At 34.3% G+C, this 18,416-nt stretch overlaps 1 protein-coding gene across 3 annotated transcripts in view; it reads left to right on the top strand.

The window, feature by feature from the left end:
* The window catches only part of Pat1 (Protein interacting with APP tail-1), a 362,655-nt gene that overhangs the window by 266,787 nt on the left and 77,452 nt on the right, over positions 1-18,416 (top strand). For all 3 annotated transcript variants that reach the window (XM_067080970.1, XM_067080971.1, XM_067080969.1), the window contains 2 exons: positions 68-172; positions 6,067-6,227. In XM_067080970.1, the coding sequence (XP_066937071.1) occupies positions 68-172; positions 6,067-6,227 (266 nt within the window). The remainder of the gene's footprint in view (positions 1-67; positions 173-6,066; positions 6,228-18,416) is intronic.

Below are 18,416 nucleotides of genomic sequence, written 5' to 3'. Positions count from 1 at the left end.
TGCCTTTTTACATATGAGAAACAAGCTTTCTTTGTTTCATGACTAAAACGGTTTTTCCTTATACCAGGCTCTGATGGACCAAGCATTGTCAGATCATCGCACTAAAATTTCAACTTTACTTTCTAAGGAATATGTCCAAAGGTGTTCGCAAGTAGATTTAAGTAATCAGCAGGTAAGTTATGCTGTCTTTAGTAGTATTGAGTTTGATTTTGAAATATTTATAACATAAATTTGTTGTTAGTTGTATATACTAAATTGGAAAATCTCATGACTTAATTTTACTAAAAATAAATGTGAAGTTAAATGGCAAAGAAAGTATTTGCTCAAGTGAGGTAAGAATCTTAATACGTACATATAGAACTGTAAAATTCAGGTATATATTGTCTAAAGTGAACTATTCTTATAAAAATAAGTTTGGTTTTGCAAAAATGATGTTAAGTAAAGACCCTCTCTCGAGTGATAAATCTGCCATGTAAAGAGGGACAGACTAAATAAGTCATGACTGCTGAGAAGAAACAAGAGTAGTCCACTTTCTGAAAGTGAGTGCCAGGAATTGATGAAACTGCTGATCCTCAAGTTTACAATACAAGCAGTATCTTTGGGCTAGAGAAGCATGACTTATACAATTAAGATGAGTGTGTGGACACAATGTGAAGTAAAAAGACCCCCACCCCCAGAACAAAATCTGCAGTAATACTGTTATGTAACAGAGAGAGCTAGTCTTGCATCACAGTTAAAGTGAGTTCAGGTTCCATGTAAATTATGGGTCATTTATTAGATGGAAAACCTTATATTCCAGTCTTGAGAAGCACATGTGATACCCAAACAGCACATCTAACTTCTTAGCAACAGATTTGGCAAGATTTGTGAAGTGGCTTTGCAAGACATGTTATTACATGCATTATTTACTTCTTAGTCCAAAATACTGTTAGAAGGAAGGATTCAGTTTCCAAATTCTCAACAATTATTGTGAAGATAATAAAAATCAGATAGGGAGATAGAAAAGACATTTGTCTTTGATGCAATACAGTGAATTAAGATTTGTCCACCCCATTCAGAGATAACATCCAGGTCTTGCATTTAGATCATCAAAGGCTAAGAGGGGATTTGAGGTATGTCATGATGAGTAGGGAGGGTAGGGAAGAGAACTACTCGCAATAAGGAAAGGAGAATCTTTAGCAGGTTCTAACTGCAGTATGACATAAACTCTGATAAGAAATCTTTAAATGAATCTACAGAAAAGTGTGAAGCCATAAATAGGGAATTTGGTTGAAAGGGCTTTAAGCCAGACCATCAGAGGCTTGGAGCTATTCAGAGCAGTGACATAAAATTGTCAGGAAATTCAGGAGAGGATTAGCAAATGCAGTACTTCATAGTATTACCTTGTATAGATCACCATTTGCTCTGGTTGCAGAACTCATACTTGTGATCTTAGGGAAGGTTGTGAGAGTAAATGTTTTAGTAAATGATCATTGATGGGAGTTTTAAAGCCTAGCTACCTTGCAAGCAAGAGAAGTGGACAGCTTAGGAATAAACAAGAATATTTTTTTAGATGAAGAGGTCATTGTGATGTGCAACAAAAGATCTGTATCTAGTCCAGGCCCAAAATAAAAGACGGAATAAAAAAAAAAAGGCCTAAACCCACAAGAAATAATAGACCTATTTCTTGAGGAAAAAAAACTGAGAACCAAGTAAGAGAAAATCAGGGAGAGAGTTCTTTTGAAAATAACTGGTTTTCACATGGTAAATAAGAGGAAGAGGGAAGAGGGTTTATTTTCTAAGCTCAGTAGAAATATGGCCCAAATAGTACCCATAAGAAAGTGACATACCCTGTGACAAAAAGAAATAAGATTGAGAGGCCAGATCACTGATTAGATGAATTACCTTTGATTCACTCCAAACAAAAACAGGAGACAGAAGATGAAACACCTCCAATATGTGACCATTATTCCAAACACAGATGGATGAGGACAACTTGAAGTTTCAGTACTTTGTAGTATGAGAACTCTCTAGTAATAACAATGCACCAAATTTTTTTCAAGTATATATTGCAATTTGAGAAATGGGGTCTTCAAAGCATCACTGAAATAATCTGAACCAAAATGTTTATAGGGATGATTTATAGTGTCCCGTAAGTTCTTTTACAATATTGATTTTCAGATTCTTTAATTATCTGTTCTACACCTAATTTTTCAAATCCATTTTCTGCCAGTGACAAAAATTTTCTGTAAGAAAAGAAATTGTATGAGAGGAGCCTTCAGAGGAACATTATATTTCTAATGCTAAGTGATGCGTCCATAGCTGAATTTTGAGAAAGCAGTGATTAGATGCTGACGATTTTGGACAGTTTAATGAGCAAATAAATATACACATTTTAAAGTATTATTGCTCAAAATAGATTTTCAGAGAGGTTTGTAGGCGATTTTGTTTATGCACTGCTATTGTGGCCTACACCAATGGCCAAATTTTTAGAAATTGTTAGAAATTGGCTGTTGACGCCTTTGGACAGTTTATTGTCCAGATAAACACATCTTGAAGTATTAATGCTCAAAAAATTCTCCATTGAGGTATCTTGACAATTTTGTTGTCTGCTTTTGTGGCCCATACCAGTGGCCAAATTTGAAAATATTTAATAATAGTTATTGACACTTTGGAATAGTTTAATGTCCAGATAAATGTATCCTACAGTATTGTTGCTCAAAAAATGCTTCAGAGAGGTTTATTGACAGTTCTGTTTTTGCTTTTGTTTGCTAAAAGAATATTTCAAACCTTCATAAGATTTCCTAATCCCTTTTAGTTGGACATTGGTAATTTTACTGTGGTCACCCTATTTAAATATCACTGTTTCCTTGTATGGCAACAAATAAAATCCAGATATCATAGCAGGATGACTAAATAAAAATTACAACTTCCAAGCAAAAGTGATTAGAGAAGTTTGTTGTGTAGAGTACCTAATCTTAATGTTGTCATTAGGAAAAATATTTTTGGCTGCAAATTTTTTCTGTGAATTAATTATAAAAAAAATGTTTTTTCTTACTTTATTAACGTACACTTAAAGGTTGAATAATGACACACAAAACTCTAAAGCAATCACTTTAACCATAAGGTCAGAGAGCCAGTATACCTTATAATGTGACCGTAAGGTCATCAGCTTGTACCTTGCGCTGTTTCCATAAAAACGAAAAACAATCACTGCTACATTCTTTCTTAAACTGTTAGATCATTGATGAACCTCCTTTGTAGAAAGCTTCTGTAACACTAACCAGTTTGTATACCTACACAGAAGGCCCATCAGCAGTTTGTCAAACCACCCCACCCCTATCCACCCACTGCCATTTACTGTTGTCTTGCATGCACTTTTGTACCTCCTTGATTTTGAGACCCTTCCTCTTTCAGTTTCTCTTTCTCTTCACCTATCAGCCCTCTCTAGGTCTTCCTCTCCTCCTTCTTCATAATACTTGAATTGTGTACCCTTTTTCCCAACTTATCATCCTTTATTTTGTCTGCATGACCAAACCATCTTCAAATAACCTAGTCCGTCATCTCATCTACACTGATATTTTTGCCACCCTTGCATTTTTTTATACCAAAGATATAGTGTAAATCATCTATTTGTACAGTACTTCCACCCTTTTTCTTTCATTTGAATTGAGTCCGCACACTCATCCATAAAAGAAATTTAGTTCAACAGCCTCATCAAACACTCCAACCATGGTTCCCCTAGACACTCCAAGTTTGCTCCCAGTCTTATGCATATCTGATATCATTCTGGCTTAACCTGGTCTATGACTCATCTCTTATCTCATCCTTCCATCATTAGAATCTTTACTCGCAAATGCTATACTTATAAGACTCTACCTGTTCAATTCTCTCATCATCCCTACTGACATTATTTCCTCTATCTTCTTGGTTTCCATTTACCCCTCACATTACTGTCTGTTCCTATTTACTTTCCATATTCTCCTTTTGTAATCACTTTTAAACTATCTTTAATCTCAGCAGTTCATCTTCCTTATCCCCAGTTGGTGCTCTATTGTTTGGAACATCAGCCATTCCATACAACTTGTACAACTGATTTTCTTATCCCACAATTTGCACTTACATGTTCTGTCCTTTTCTGTCTTCTTGGATCAGTTTAACTGCAAAGAAATTTAATAGCTTTGTCTCAGCCCTATTTTTTTTTAGCAAAGCAGTTACTCTCACTGCTAAAAACTCTTTTAACACATGCTTCACCTGCATAATAAAAACTTATTATTGCTCATACTGTCTACACTGTACGCTCTCAATATCTTCTACATTCCCTATCTATTAATTGCATCATAAGCTTTTTTCTTTACTTCTAAAATTTCTTACATACCAAATATATTTCATAATGAAAACTTGATCCACCCACCCTCTTTCCTGCGTGAACCCACACTTTTTTTTTTTTTCTGTCTTACCTTCTCTATCAAAACTGTACCATACACCATTCCTGGTATACTGAGTAAAGCTATACTCCTGTAATTCTTAGTCTCCTCGATCACTTTTACTAATATGCAAAGGAATAATTATTCTTCTTGCCCTTTCATTTTGAACTGCATCCATATATACCTTGCACAACATGGTCAGCCACTGACCAACACTTTCACTACTGTACTGCAACAAATCACTGGTAATCGCATTAGCTCATGAAATTCTCTGTGTTTTTGATGCTTTTATGAATATGCTGAAAGGTCAGAATAACATTAAAAGGAAGCAGCTGTCAGAGTACATGTAGTGTCCTTTCCCAAAAGAAGACCCATAAGTGGAAAAATTTTTAGATGACACGGGAAGATATTACACTACAGTATTCATTACATTCTGTACCATCACCAGCCAATATAAAAAAGTAATTTAATGAATGCATTCATATTATTTACCTTTATATCTTACTTTCATCTTGTATGAGAATTTGGAGGTAAAGTTTCTTGGTTTTTGTTCCAAGTCTGCCTGGCAGATCTGTTGGATTCATTCACAATAACTCAGCAATGTTAAAAAAAAAATTTGTCAAAATTTTCTATAGGGTGTGCTTTATTTTCAAGAATAAATTCAAAATAAAAACATAGGGATCTGTGTGAAAATTATTGATAGACCAATCAGCTTGCAAAGTGGTCAGTGTCATAGCACCATTGCTTTCATGTTGAAATGATTCAGTGATGTCACTAAAATATTCAAGAGAACTTTAATCATTGTTAAGTACTTCATCTGTGAGTTTCTGTTTAAGAGTATTTTCAACCATGAAATTCACATAAGATCCCCCTTCCCATTTCAGAATGGAATATTAAGTAACAAAAAAAATTTGTGGTCACCTGTAAGCATTTGGTTTTATTGAGATATACAGCAACAATATGCAGAAAAAATGGATGTATGCAACTAGGAAGTCAGGAAAAAATTTTTTTCATAACAATTCCACTCTAATTTACTAGAGAAAACTAAAGCAGCTCAGGTACAGAAGAAAATACCCTATAACACTCCCTTTCATCTCCTCATCTGAAAGATAACTCTGACAGTGACAATAATTTTACTAATGCTTAGATTTGCAATCAGAATTAAACAGAACTAGGTTAAATATAAGAAATTAAGGATTTTACTCTAATAATGAGAGCAGAGATAAAAATTATATTTGTGCAAGTAAGGTAATATTACAGTACCTGTATTATGGAGTTTAGCTAGGTTCAAGTACTGGTACTGTAAGGCACCTGAGTAAACAGTCTACCAGATACCTAGACTTTTCCATATAAGACCGCTGTGTACATAGTTTCAAGATTTTTTTTTGGGGGGGGGCACCATGGGTGGAAAGAGAGGAGTCTCATATGCCGTTAATTATGGCATCTTGACAGCTATATTTTCACCCACTCTTATCCAACTTGAATTTCCATCTTTATCTTAATTTTGCTTTAGCCATTTAGTAATGAGATACCTCCATCACTTCTCTTCTTACTGTACTTCCATCAACTTACTTTGCTATTGACTCACAACCAGTACATTAACAGACATTTTCTTCATGATATTCATCTCTTTACATACTAGTCTTTTTCCTCTTCACAGCAAGTAGATAGTTTGGTTGTACAAGGGCTCTCAGTATCAACGTTTTTAGCTGAGGCAGGATGGCTACCAGATGCAGAAATAATGTTAACATCTTGCCAAGAACTCCTAGCAGACTCCACAGATCCACAACAAATGACACGTGCACTAGAGTGTTGTCACAGGTACTGTATTACCAGTATAAGTTTCTAGTTAATATATGACTGTAGTCATTTTGTTTTTTATTTTGTTTGGATTACAAAATTTTTTCAGCCCTTAACATTTCTTTTAAGCTTGATGAATAGAGAATTTGTATCCTTTAAATTATCCATTTAATTTGAACAAGAAAGATTATTGAAAGCATAGTTGTACAGTATAGTTTTTGTAATATTATACTGCATACTGTAAGCATGATATATATTTCATTCATAGACAAAGTCCATACTGTAGGATAATGATACGTTTTGTAGGGGTAGCAGGCACTTTGAAAATTTTACTGAATTTCAGAAAGAACAAACTGCAAAACATTGCAGTTATTTTTTAATCAGTACACATGTTTCTGATATACTAAACAGTTTATAATGCAGTTTTAATGGAGATATATGCTAGGCTACCAGTTGTATACCTTTGTAATTCTTTATGGTGAGATCTGGTAACAAAGTGCTTGGTGTATTTCTGTCACTTTCTTTAATTGGCCTTTCACCAATAAAGATTATTTAATTTTGAACTTGAAGTGAATAGTACAATGTTACTTTGACTAAGTAGCAAACATTAAAGACCTCAGATGGAGAGCCCAACTACCATAGCCAGTCCTATTATTATGCAGACAATAAACACTTATTCATATGGAACGAGCCTACAGGGGCCATTTACTTGAAATTCAAGCTTCCAAAGAATATGGTGATCTTTAGGAAGAAATTACAGAAGATGATACAAAATGCAGAAAAAAAGAGATCAGTTATTATCTTGTTCTCCATCCTTGGGCTGTGCCATACCAAGTGTACCATGACCTTGCGTGGTCTTGGGTTTGAGTTCCCTGGCTTGAGGATACAATCAGGCATTTTTCCTCTTTTTAGCTTGCTTTAATGTTTTTTTTTTTTTAAATGTGGAGGACAGGCTGATGAGAAAGCAAAAGTTGCCTGGTGGATTATCAGGAAACTGCCTTCATCTTTACCCAATCTTTTCCTTCTGAGCTTTTCATAATATCTAAATCCATCCATCCCTAGTTGTTGTGACAAACCTGGCGGGTTTCTTATTTGCTGTACAAGGTGCGCTAGCCCCACCTTGTCAACCAGTTGCTTCTGGTACTTTTTTTCAGTGACGTGGTCAGGTTTATTTATACTTTCAGTGGAATTTATGTGTAAATAATGTACAGTAAATACTCTGCTGTTGTGTTGATGGTATTATTATTGTTTATTGTTCTGTTAATTTTTACTGTGTTACTCTTGTTATGAATCTGTTTTAATAGTTTTGCTACTGATTTTATGTTGTTAATTTTGATTCATTTTGGTGACATTGACTGAACACTGGACCTGTTATTCATTGCAGTAGGAAAAATTGCAAAGTACTTTACTCAGATATTTGGGGATTAAGGTCAAATTTTCTTGATGTCCAGAGTTGTGCCCATAACTATGATTTGATGTTTTTATCCTAGGCACTTTTTAATCCCAGGGTTTGATGGCCCTGACTTTATTTATCATCGTAACATCCCATATGCACAATGTATGGCTGTATACACTAAGTCCAGACGACCTATTTATTGTCAGAAAAATTTTAAGTGTAGTTGCCATGAAGTTCTTTGTTTTAAAATTTACAGTAAGTTTTACAGTGTTTACTTATTTGCTGTTTACCGCAATCCAAGTATTGATGATTCTATATATGGCTCCTCTTGGAGAGGATTAGTATGGCTCAGTCAAAGGATTCAAAAGCTTCATTCATTATTTGTGGAGACTGTAATGCAAAGCATAATAAGTGGCTAAATCAAATTCCACATATTTACATAGGCCATCTTCTCTTGAGTTCTGTGTTTCCTCCAATTTTGTCCAGCTAATTGAGGAACCCACTCATATTTCTGGTAATATGTTAGACCTCATATTCACAGATGTAGCAGGTATTACCAAGTTCAAGGTCTGCAAATATATAGGCACTTCTGTCTCCTGACCATTACACTATTGAGATGGACATATCTGTCAATCAGTATATTCGTAATACCACCATGGGAAAAACAGTCTGGCTGAAATCTAGTCAGGTAGGATTGCATTATTGAAGCTTGTCAGATGTATATCAGATCCTGATCACAAGAAGCTAAATAAAATGCTGATGGCCATTTTAATAAGGTGTGTCCCTAGAAAGGTCATCAAATTCAGGACAAATGATCAGCCATGGTTCGATTATACTGTACATGTAGACAAGCTTACTACAAACAGACCAGATTCAACACATGGAGACAAAATCATTCAAATGAAAATTACACCATCTTTGTTGAGTCTTGCTGTGTTGCGAATAGAACTTACCATACAGCCAAGAGAAATGACAGTAATTCCTTGAAGAGAAAACTTGAAGGAATTACTCAGCCTCATCTGTGGTGGACCAAATTGGCATTATAGTCGAACCTCTTAAAACCGGCATTTTGTGGTCCGGGAACTCGCATGGTTCGGCTCGATTTTGAATCAGCCACCATTAGTTCGTTGAGCAGCCATGAGGGTGGAGCCACATATTGTTTACAACTTCCTGATGCAAAAATTATGCCATATCTCTTGTTTTTATGAAAATATTTGTTAGTAACGAAAATGTGTGAAGTCAGATATGTTTTCGACATTAACTTGAAATGAATAAATATATTTTTTTAAAGATTCCACTTAAGAAGACTCTACCAGGTCAGAACTTTTAATGAAAACAATGAGACATTAGGCAACACATGGATTCCTTACTCTTAGAATGCTTGAAAGACTTATAGGTGATACGGTTTTGATAATTTCTTTTATCTAGCTGTAAATTTACCCATTCGACATGCCACCCATGAGATCAGATGATGCTAGAGGTAAGAAGTGCAAACATAAATCTTTATGTATGCTAGAAAATGTTCCTATCCTTCCCCTCCCGTTAGCAAATGTTTAGTGTTCATTTTCCTCAATAGATGGAGGTGTGCTTTGTTTACTTATTGACAGCAAAGTGTCAAATGCACTGAGTGATCACAGAAATTCATTTTTGGTTGTCATTTCATTACCCTCTACAATCAGAATGAATGATGAAGAAACTAAAAGCGATAATTATGAAGATAGTAAATTTGGGAGATGAAAGTCATTGATAATTCTCTGGAGATTCTGAGAAAAGTTGAGTACCTGACTTATGGTTAGGCTAACTCGGGAATGTAGGCAAAATGTGTTGAATAAAGTACATATTTTAAAGCAAATTATACAGTATGAAGTTATAAAATGATAAAGTGAAAACATATGAGTAATAAATGATAAAAAGTGCTTTAAGAACGTAACCAAGTAGCAGGTTAAGTCGTCACTAGGCTATTTGTATGTGGAATTAGCTTGCAAGACTATGTTTACATAGAGGCTTCATTTTTTAGGGGTGCATTCTATATTCCGGGATTTTCTATGGTCCAGCAGTGGCCTGGTCCCAAGGTTCCCAGATTTAAGAGGTTGGATGTATCCATCTTTGGGTCAGGGTCGTCTTCCATTCCACCACTGCTAACAGATGTGGTAAATTGGGTACTGCCTTAGAGAAAAGGCTGAACTGCTTCATCAAGCTTTTGAAGCCAAATGACCAGCTGAGGATGTCCCTCTCCCTGACACTTATCATCCTGAACCTATTCTTACAAAAATTTGCATTTTGTTCAAGGTGCGCCAAGAAAGTTCTTGATGATCTTGATAGCTGGGGTGAAGAAGATCCTGATGGTTTCTTCCCTTTTTTTTTTTTAAGTTTCTTGTGTGTTGTCTCCCAAGATTAGCAGATTCTATAGATTTTTATGTTGATGCAGTATCTTTGCAGATGAGTGCAAGCTTTGTAATACAGTGCCTGTTCCAAAGAATGGCCTATCTCCGTGTGCTCTCCAAATTTGCAGAAAAATGTATTTTTAAGCTACTATATAAGTATGTGGAATCTAAAGGATTGTTAGCTGATTGTCAATATGCATACAGTATAGGAAGCAGTTAGGTACCTGCAATGCTCTTTTAGACTTGAAATGCCATTTGCAAGAGAACCTTGATAAGGGTTTTGAGTGCAGGGTAATTCAAGTAGATTTTAGTGCTGCTTTTGATTAATTAAATGACAAGGTACGTAGTATTTATAAACTTCAGAATCTTGGAGTGGGTGGATATGTTTTAGGATTACTAAAAGATTTCCTTACAGTTAGGCAGCAGCAGGTTGCTGTTTATGGTATCTTTAGCAAATCAAGACCTATTGTGTCTGGACTTCCACAAGTTAGTGTTCTTGGTCCACTTGTTTTAGTGTATACTAGTGATATTGTTGTTGGCCTGGAAAATAAGATTGCTCATTATGCTGATGATGCAACACTTGTGGGTGTAGTAAAGTCTCCACTAATGAGAAATGAAGCTGCCCTCAGCCTTAAACGGGACATGGACCAGATCAGTGAATGTTGTAGTCAGTGGGGTATGAGGCTTAACTCCAGTAAAACGAAAACACTGTTGATTATCAGATCTCATACAGATTTTCCACCCCATCCTCCCCTTCAGGTGGATGGGACTGCTGAATGAGTCTGAAGCGTTAACGATTGTAGTTGTAACTTTTGACTCACACCTTACTTTTGAGAAACATCTAATGAAAGTTTCAGCAAATGCTTGACAAAAGTTAGGTATTGTTCGTAAGGTCTCATATATTTATAACAGTGATAAAATCAGTGCAACCTATTTTAGGTCATATATCCTTCCTTTACTAGAATACTGTTCTCCAGTGTGAATATCTGCTTCTGCCAGAGATTTATCTCTTTTAGATAGAGTGGTCTTTGGTGGTATGTTTCTGTTTCCTAATATTAGCAGTAATGACTTGGACCACTGATGGATGGTCTTTTGTTTATCAGAGTTTCATAAGTTGTATTGTAACAGAGATCTTTCACATTCACAATTGATCGCTGACCCCCCTTTTCCTGACGAGAGCAACCAGATTCACTGAACATCAGCACAAATATGCAATAAATGTGCTTTGCTGTCGAACTTCTCAGTTCCAGAGGTCTGTTTTTCCTCTCAACGTTGGACTGTGGAATAGCCGTCCCGAGGATGTCGTGCAATTGGAACTTCAGAAGTTCAAGCAAAGATGTAATGCATTACTACCCCAATACAGTTTTCCTTGTATTTTAATAAATTACTTATTTTTTAATTATTTATTTATATATTAATTTTGTTTTTTATTTTTTATTTATATATTAATTTTGTTAATTTATCTGTTTTTCTAATAAGTGATCGCTTTCTGTATATCCCATTGCCTTCTGATACTTCTTTTTAATGAACACCATATTCTTTGGAAGCTTGAATTTCTGGTCAATGGCCCCTGTGGGCTTGTTCCATATGAATAGGGTTCATCTTCTGAATAATAATAATACAGTAATAAAGAACAAATAGATGAATAAGTTAGTAAATAAATAAATAAAAATATAAGTAAATTTTTAAAAAACAAGGTGAATTATTTTAGGGTAGTAATGCATTGCTTTGCATGAACTTTTGAGGTTCTAATTGCGCCACATCCTTAGGGAGACTTCCACAGTCCAACGGTGCGAGGAATAAAAGACCTCTGGAACTGAGAAGTTTGACAGCAAGGCACATTTACTGCATATTGGTGGTGCTATTCAGCAAATCTGGTTGCTCTTGGCAGGAAAAGAGGATTATGAATCAAGTGTGATAGCGTAAGTTGTCTGTTAAAATACAATTTATGAAAAATTGACAAACAACAAACCATCTGTCACTGGTCCAAGGCATAACTGCTATTGTTAGGTAACAGCAACCTACCATTACAAATCACTTTATCTAAAAGAGATAAATCTCTGTCAGAAGCAGACATCCACACCTGAGAACAGTACAGTCAACCCACGGTATTCTCGGAGGTTAGGAACCCGTGAAAAGTGAAAATCCGCGTTAAGTTGTTACCCCCCCCCATCTAAAAATGATAATAACTGCCTAATTTATTAGTTCAAACATCAAATCTGCCTTAGTCTAAAATGTTTATAACTGCCGATTTTGATAGTTCTAACACCAAATATACATTAGACTATCATCCTATGCCAAATATACTGGACCGTAAACTATCGTTCTAAAACACTTTAACCCTTAAATGCTGTATGCCGGCGGCATTCGAGAGTAAGCGACAAAGCGGAAAAAAAGTATTTTCAAAAATCACAGCACGCGTAGTTTTTAAGATTAAGAGTTCATTTTGGCTCCTTTTTTGACATTGCCTGAAGTTTAGTATGCAACCATCAGAAATGAAAAAAAATATCATTATCATATATAAATATTGAAATATATGACAGCAGGAAAAAAAATTTCATATATAATTGTATACAAATCGCGCTGTGAGCAAAACGGTTAAAGCTAATGAGTTATTTTTTTTCTTTGTATTGTACACTAAATTGCAATGATTTTAGTATATAACAAATTGTAAAACAATCAAAGCAACACAGAGAAAATAATATCACAAAATGATGCATGAATTCGTAACGAGCGGACATAAAAAAAAGTTTTTTCAAAAATTCACCATAAATCGAAATATTGTGCTAGAGTCTTCCCGTTTGTTGCAAAATGAAGGTAATTGATTGATTATTACTAGACTGTAAGTGTTTTTCCTTACAATTGCAGTTTTCGACCATTTCGGTCAAGTTAAAGTTGACCAAAGGTCGAATTTTTCTATTTATCGTGATTTATATGAAAATATTTCAAAACTGGTAAAAGCTACAACCATGATTTATTTTTTGTTGTATTCTACATGAAATTGCACCACACATTTTCATATATAAAACTTTATGTAACGACTAATATAAAACGGTGCAAACATTAAGACAAAGTGATGAAAGAATTTCTGAGATGTTCGGCCGAATTACCACGCAGACGTAAGGAAAAAGTTTTTTTTTAAATTCACCATAAATCGAAATATTGTGCTAGAGACTTCCAGTTTGTTGCAAAATGAAGGTAAATGTTTGAATATTACTAGAATGTAAGAGTTTTAGCTTACAATTGCTTTTTTCGACCATTTCAGTCAAGTCAAAGTTGACCGAAGTTTGAAATTTTGGCACTTATCGTGATTTATATGAAAACATTTTCATATATAAAACTTTATATAACGACTAATATAAAACGGTGCAAACATTTACGACAAAGTGACGAAAAGAATTTCTGAGATGTTCGGCCGAGTTCGCAAGACGGACGTAAGGAAAAAAGTTTTTTCAAAATTCACCATAAATCGAAATATTGCGCTAGAGACTTCCATTTTTTGCAAAATGAAGGTAAATGATTGAATATTACTAGAATGTAAGAATTTTAGCTTACAATTGCGTTTTTTCGACCATTTCGTCGAGTCAAATTTGACGAAGGTTGAAATTTTGGCACTTATTGTGATTTATATGAAAATATTTCAAACCGATAAAAGCTACAACCATGCGTTATTTTTGGTGTATTTTACATGAAATTATGCACATTTTCATATATAAAACTTAATGTAACGACTAATATAAAACAGTGCAACATTACGACAAAGTGACGAAAGAATTTCTGAGATGTTCGGCCGAGTTACTGCGTGCGGACGTAAGGAAAAAGTTTTTTTCAAAAATACATCATAAATCGAAATATTGTGCTAGAGACTTCCAATTTGTTGCAAAATAAAGGTAAATGATTGAATATTACTAAAATGTAAGAGTTTTAGCTTACAATTGCGTTTTTCGACCATTTCGGTCGAGTCAGAGTTGACCAAAGGTTGAAATTTTGGCACATCGTGATTTATATGAAAATATTTCCAAACTGATAAAAGCTACAACCATGGGTTGTCTTTTGTTGTATTGTACATGAAATTGTGCACATTTTCATATATAAAACTTTATGTAACGGCTAATATAAAACAGTGCAAAAATTACGACAAAATGACGAAAGAATTTCTGAAATTTTTCAGAAAAAAGTTACGGCGTGGATGTAAGGAAAAAGTTTTTTCAAAAATTCACCATAAATCGAAATGTTGTGCTAGAGACTTCCAATTTGTTGCAAAATGAAGGTAAATGATTGAATATTACTAGAATGTGAGAGTTTTAGCTTACAATTGCGTTTTTCGACCATTTCGGTCAAGTCAGAGTTGACCGAAGGTTGAAATTTTGGCACTTATTGTGATTTATATGAAAATATTTCCAAACTGATAGAAGCTACAACCATGCGTTATTTATTGGTGTATTGTACATGAAATTGCACACATTTTCATATATAAAACTTTATATAACGACTAATATAAAACATTGCAACATTACGACAAAGTGACGAAAGAATTTCTGAGATGTTCGGCCGAGTTACTGCATGCGAACATAAGGAAAAAGTTTTTTTTCAAGAATTCACCATAAATGGAAATATTGTGCTAGAGACTTTCAATTTGTTGCAAAATAAAGGTAAATGATTGAATATTACTAGAATGTAAGAGTTTTAGCTTACAATTGTGTTTTTCGACCATTTCGGTCAAGTCAGAGTTGACCGAATGTTGAAATTTTGGCACTTATTGTGATTTATATGAAAATATTTCCAAACTGATAAAAGCTACAACCATGGGTTGTCTTTTGTTGTATTTTACATGAAATTGCACACATTTTCATATATAAAACTTTATGTAATGGCTAATATAAAACAGTGCAAAAATTACGACAAAATGACGAAAGAATTTCTGAAATTTTCGGCCGAGTTACCGCACGGACGTAAGGAAAAAGTTTTTTTCAAAAATTCACCATAAATCGAAATATTGTGCTAGAGACTTCCAATTTGTTGCAAAATGAAATGAAATGATTGAATATTGCTAGAATGTAAGAGTTTTAGCTTACAATTGCGTTTTTCGACCATTTCGGTCGAGTCAAAGTTGACCGAAAGTTGAAATTTTTTGTAGTCGACGACGTGTCAAACGTCCGCTCGTCACCCGACAGACAATTTTAGTCGACTTACAATACATCCAGTCGGCGTTTAAGGGTTAATATCATTTCAAAGTCATCTTACAACATTACCCCTAAAATTATATGGCTTACAGCTGCTTGTTAAAACTAATAAAGTTTCTCCTATATTCAGGCACAGCCTTTTTCTCTCATACAGTATTCAAACCATCCAGTTTTCTTTTTATAGTAGATAGGGGAAACATTGGGAATTCACAAGAAGAGCTAAGCACTTTACCTAAATATATAAGTATGCATTGAAAACACTACCAAATTATAAATGCAATCAACAGTGATAAAATATTCTCGTGTACTGTTGTGTGTTAATTGTATTTAGTTAATTTAATCATACTCAGACTCAACTAAACTTACAAGAAAAACAGTACAGTAAGTCAAGCCAAGCAAAAAAAGTTGTAATGTATGTATATATGTATTCATGCACTCATTCAATGACATCGTGAACTTCCTGGAGTTTTAGTTTCTTATTTTTATGTTTATGATACAATAATTCACATTTCATTAAAGGATATGTACAGTAATGAGAGAGAGAAAGAGAGAGAGAGAGAGAGAGGTGAACTGAGGTATGTTTACATTGGTAAAACGAATCAGGAAATAGCTGTTTTGTGATTTTGAGGGATTTTACTTTAACATAAAATATGTTAGTTTACCTTTTATATCCGTTTTACTTTCATGTACAAAATTAAAAATAATTCCAGTGATACATCTGTTTCTTTTAGCAACTAAAAAATTGTTTTTCTAATTCTTTTGGTAGTAGGCTCAATCAGATGATTCTGAGAAGGTAAACATTATAAGTGACGACAATCTTTTTTTTTTTTTTTTATACATCTTACGATGATAATAGATCAATATCTGGTAATAATACAGTATAAATGGATTTTGTAGGTTAAATAACATTTTATTGATATTTTGCTGTTTACGTTAGTATTTGAAAATTAGTAAATCATTTTCTTATAATAAAAAGGTATTTAGTCACAAAAATAACATGAAAATAAAGTAATCAGCGAATATTGCCCTATGAAAAAACCTGCAAATTAGTGAATTTTATGAAATTTATTTGGATTTACGTTCCATAGAAAAATCCAAAACTAACTGAAGCAGCGAATGTGCACCACGATATAGCGGGGGTCCACTGTATTCTAGTAAAGGAAGGACAGGTTGCTTTGATTTGATTATTGTTCTAAATATATGAGGCGTTACATATAATAACTAACTTTGGTGCAGCATTTGCTGACACATTAGATGTTTCTTAAAAGTTAGATATGAGTCAAAAGTTACACTGAGTATAGTCCAAGCTTCAGACTAATTCAGCAAAGTTCCAACCACTTAAAGGGGAGGATGGGGTGGAAAATCAGTACAAGATTTACTAAACATTAGTGTTCATTTTATTGGAGTTCAACTTCATACCCCATTGGCTACACCATTCACTAATCTGCTTCATGTCACAGTTGAGACTAAGGGTGAATAGTTATTTTATCTGTCATGAAATTTTCCCACACAATGAGTGACCTTCCTATTTTACATATTGCAGTGGACGCTATGATATGTCCATTATTAAGGAGACACCAACCAGCACAAGGTATTACTGTATTACTAAATAGTTTAACCAAACCATTGAGTCAAGATAACCAACAGAGGGTAACCCATCCTGAGGCTGGTACAGTCTGTGTTAGGTTTCTCCTTTACTCTGGACTTCATTCGATGACTTGGTTCCAGGAAGATCAGGCACAAGTGGTCATCTGTCATCCCAGCTAACAAGAGTTTCTTTGTGAGCTAAGACTTAAATAAGTTATGATTCAAGAGTATTTTGCCATTATCCTCAAGCAGATTGGAATATAAATTAATGCAAACCCATCTCTTCATTGTTGCCAAGTTGCCTATTTTACTATTTTGAAGAATCATGCAATCAAGTTATAGGTGTCAAGGGCCGGATCATGGCATACAAGATGATTCATGCGTAGGCCTTTGAACTTATTAAAACAGTGATCCTGATGTTTGAGAATTTTCATTTTCTGTTTTGTTATTGTGATGATTGATATTTCTTTCTGGGATGTCATTTTCTCATTTTGTCACCACTGACAGTTAAACTCATCTGATGTGACTGTCCAAATTTTAACCAACAGGAGATATGTTGTAATAATCAATCTATCAAGAACATTTTTTAAAAATTTCGTATCCAAATTATTAATTTTTAGAGAATGCAAATTGTTAAATAAAATTTCAGTTTTCTTATTATAAAACAAACCCCCCTTAGGCCAGTACAATGAGAGTTAAAATTTTTAACTCACTAGCCTGATTAAATTGCATAATGGTAATAATAAAATTAAAAATTATTTCGTAATACCATGTGGAACATTAATGTATGTTGTCTTTACCAATAATAATAATAAGTTTCTTTTAAACCAATCAGTTCATATTAGTAGCTATGATGAACCACCTGGCTTTGTTTTTTGTTTTTCAGCATAGTTGTAACTTGAGTCTTTTCAAATGTCAATCTAAAGAGGCATAGTGGCCAAGTGATATTATTTTTGTTAAATTAAAAGAGACATTCAGCAGTGACCAAAGGTATAATTTATGTGTCCTTGGCACTGAACACTTGAAATTTTTATTATAAAGCAAGCTTTTCTGTGCAGTATAAATTTCTTTCTATTGCATTAAATTTTTATTATAAAATAAATTTTATTGTGATGTAGAAAATTGTCTTTATTGCTCATGCAATGTCCATAATTTATGTAAACCCATTCATCATAAAATAGGGGAAGTAAGGAGAATACTGGAGTTTAAGGTGATTGGTTTGTATAGAGACTGATTGTAAAAGCTTAATTTTAATCACAAATCCATTCATCATAAAATAGCTTGAATTTAGGAGGAGGACGAAACAGATGAGTCCAAGAAGACGGGCACTGTTGCCTGAAGTCCAGTAGAGAGAAAGATGATGGGTAGTTGGCAGGGCAGGTCCAAAAGGAGCTCTTCCATCCTTGAAGGTTTCCACTGGGACGATTTCTAGACTTGGGAACTCCCATGTGCAAAGGGTCTGCATTGGAAGGACACAATGTGGCAAAAGGAATGAAAGTGAATTTAGTTAAAATTTCCCTTGGTGTCAGGTGTTTGATGAATGAATATGAGAAAGATTGAGATGACTACTGTAACCCCATAATCAAGGCAAGGACATGGCTAGTTGTGATGATCGGCCAAAAAGAGGACAATGTTGCCCCAGTGCTTGGCATGTATGCCT

Source organism: Macrobrachium rosenbergii, chromosome 36 (assembly GCF_040412425.1).
Source record: "Macrobrachium rosenbergii isolate ZJJX-2024 chromosome 36, ASM4041242v1, whole genome shotgun sequence".
Lineage (NCBI taxonomy): Eukaryota > Metazoa > Arthropoda > Malacostraca > Decapoda > Palaemonidae > Macrobrachium > Macrobrachium rosenbergii.
The sequence above is the reverse complement of the archived record's forward strand: the minus strand, read 5'-3'. Positions and strand labels throughout refer to the sequence as shown.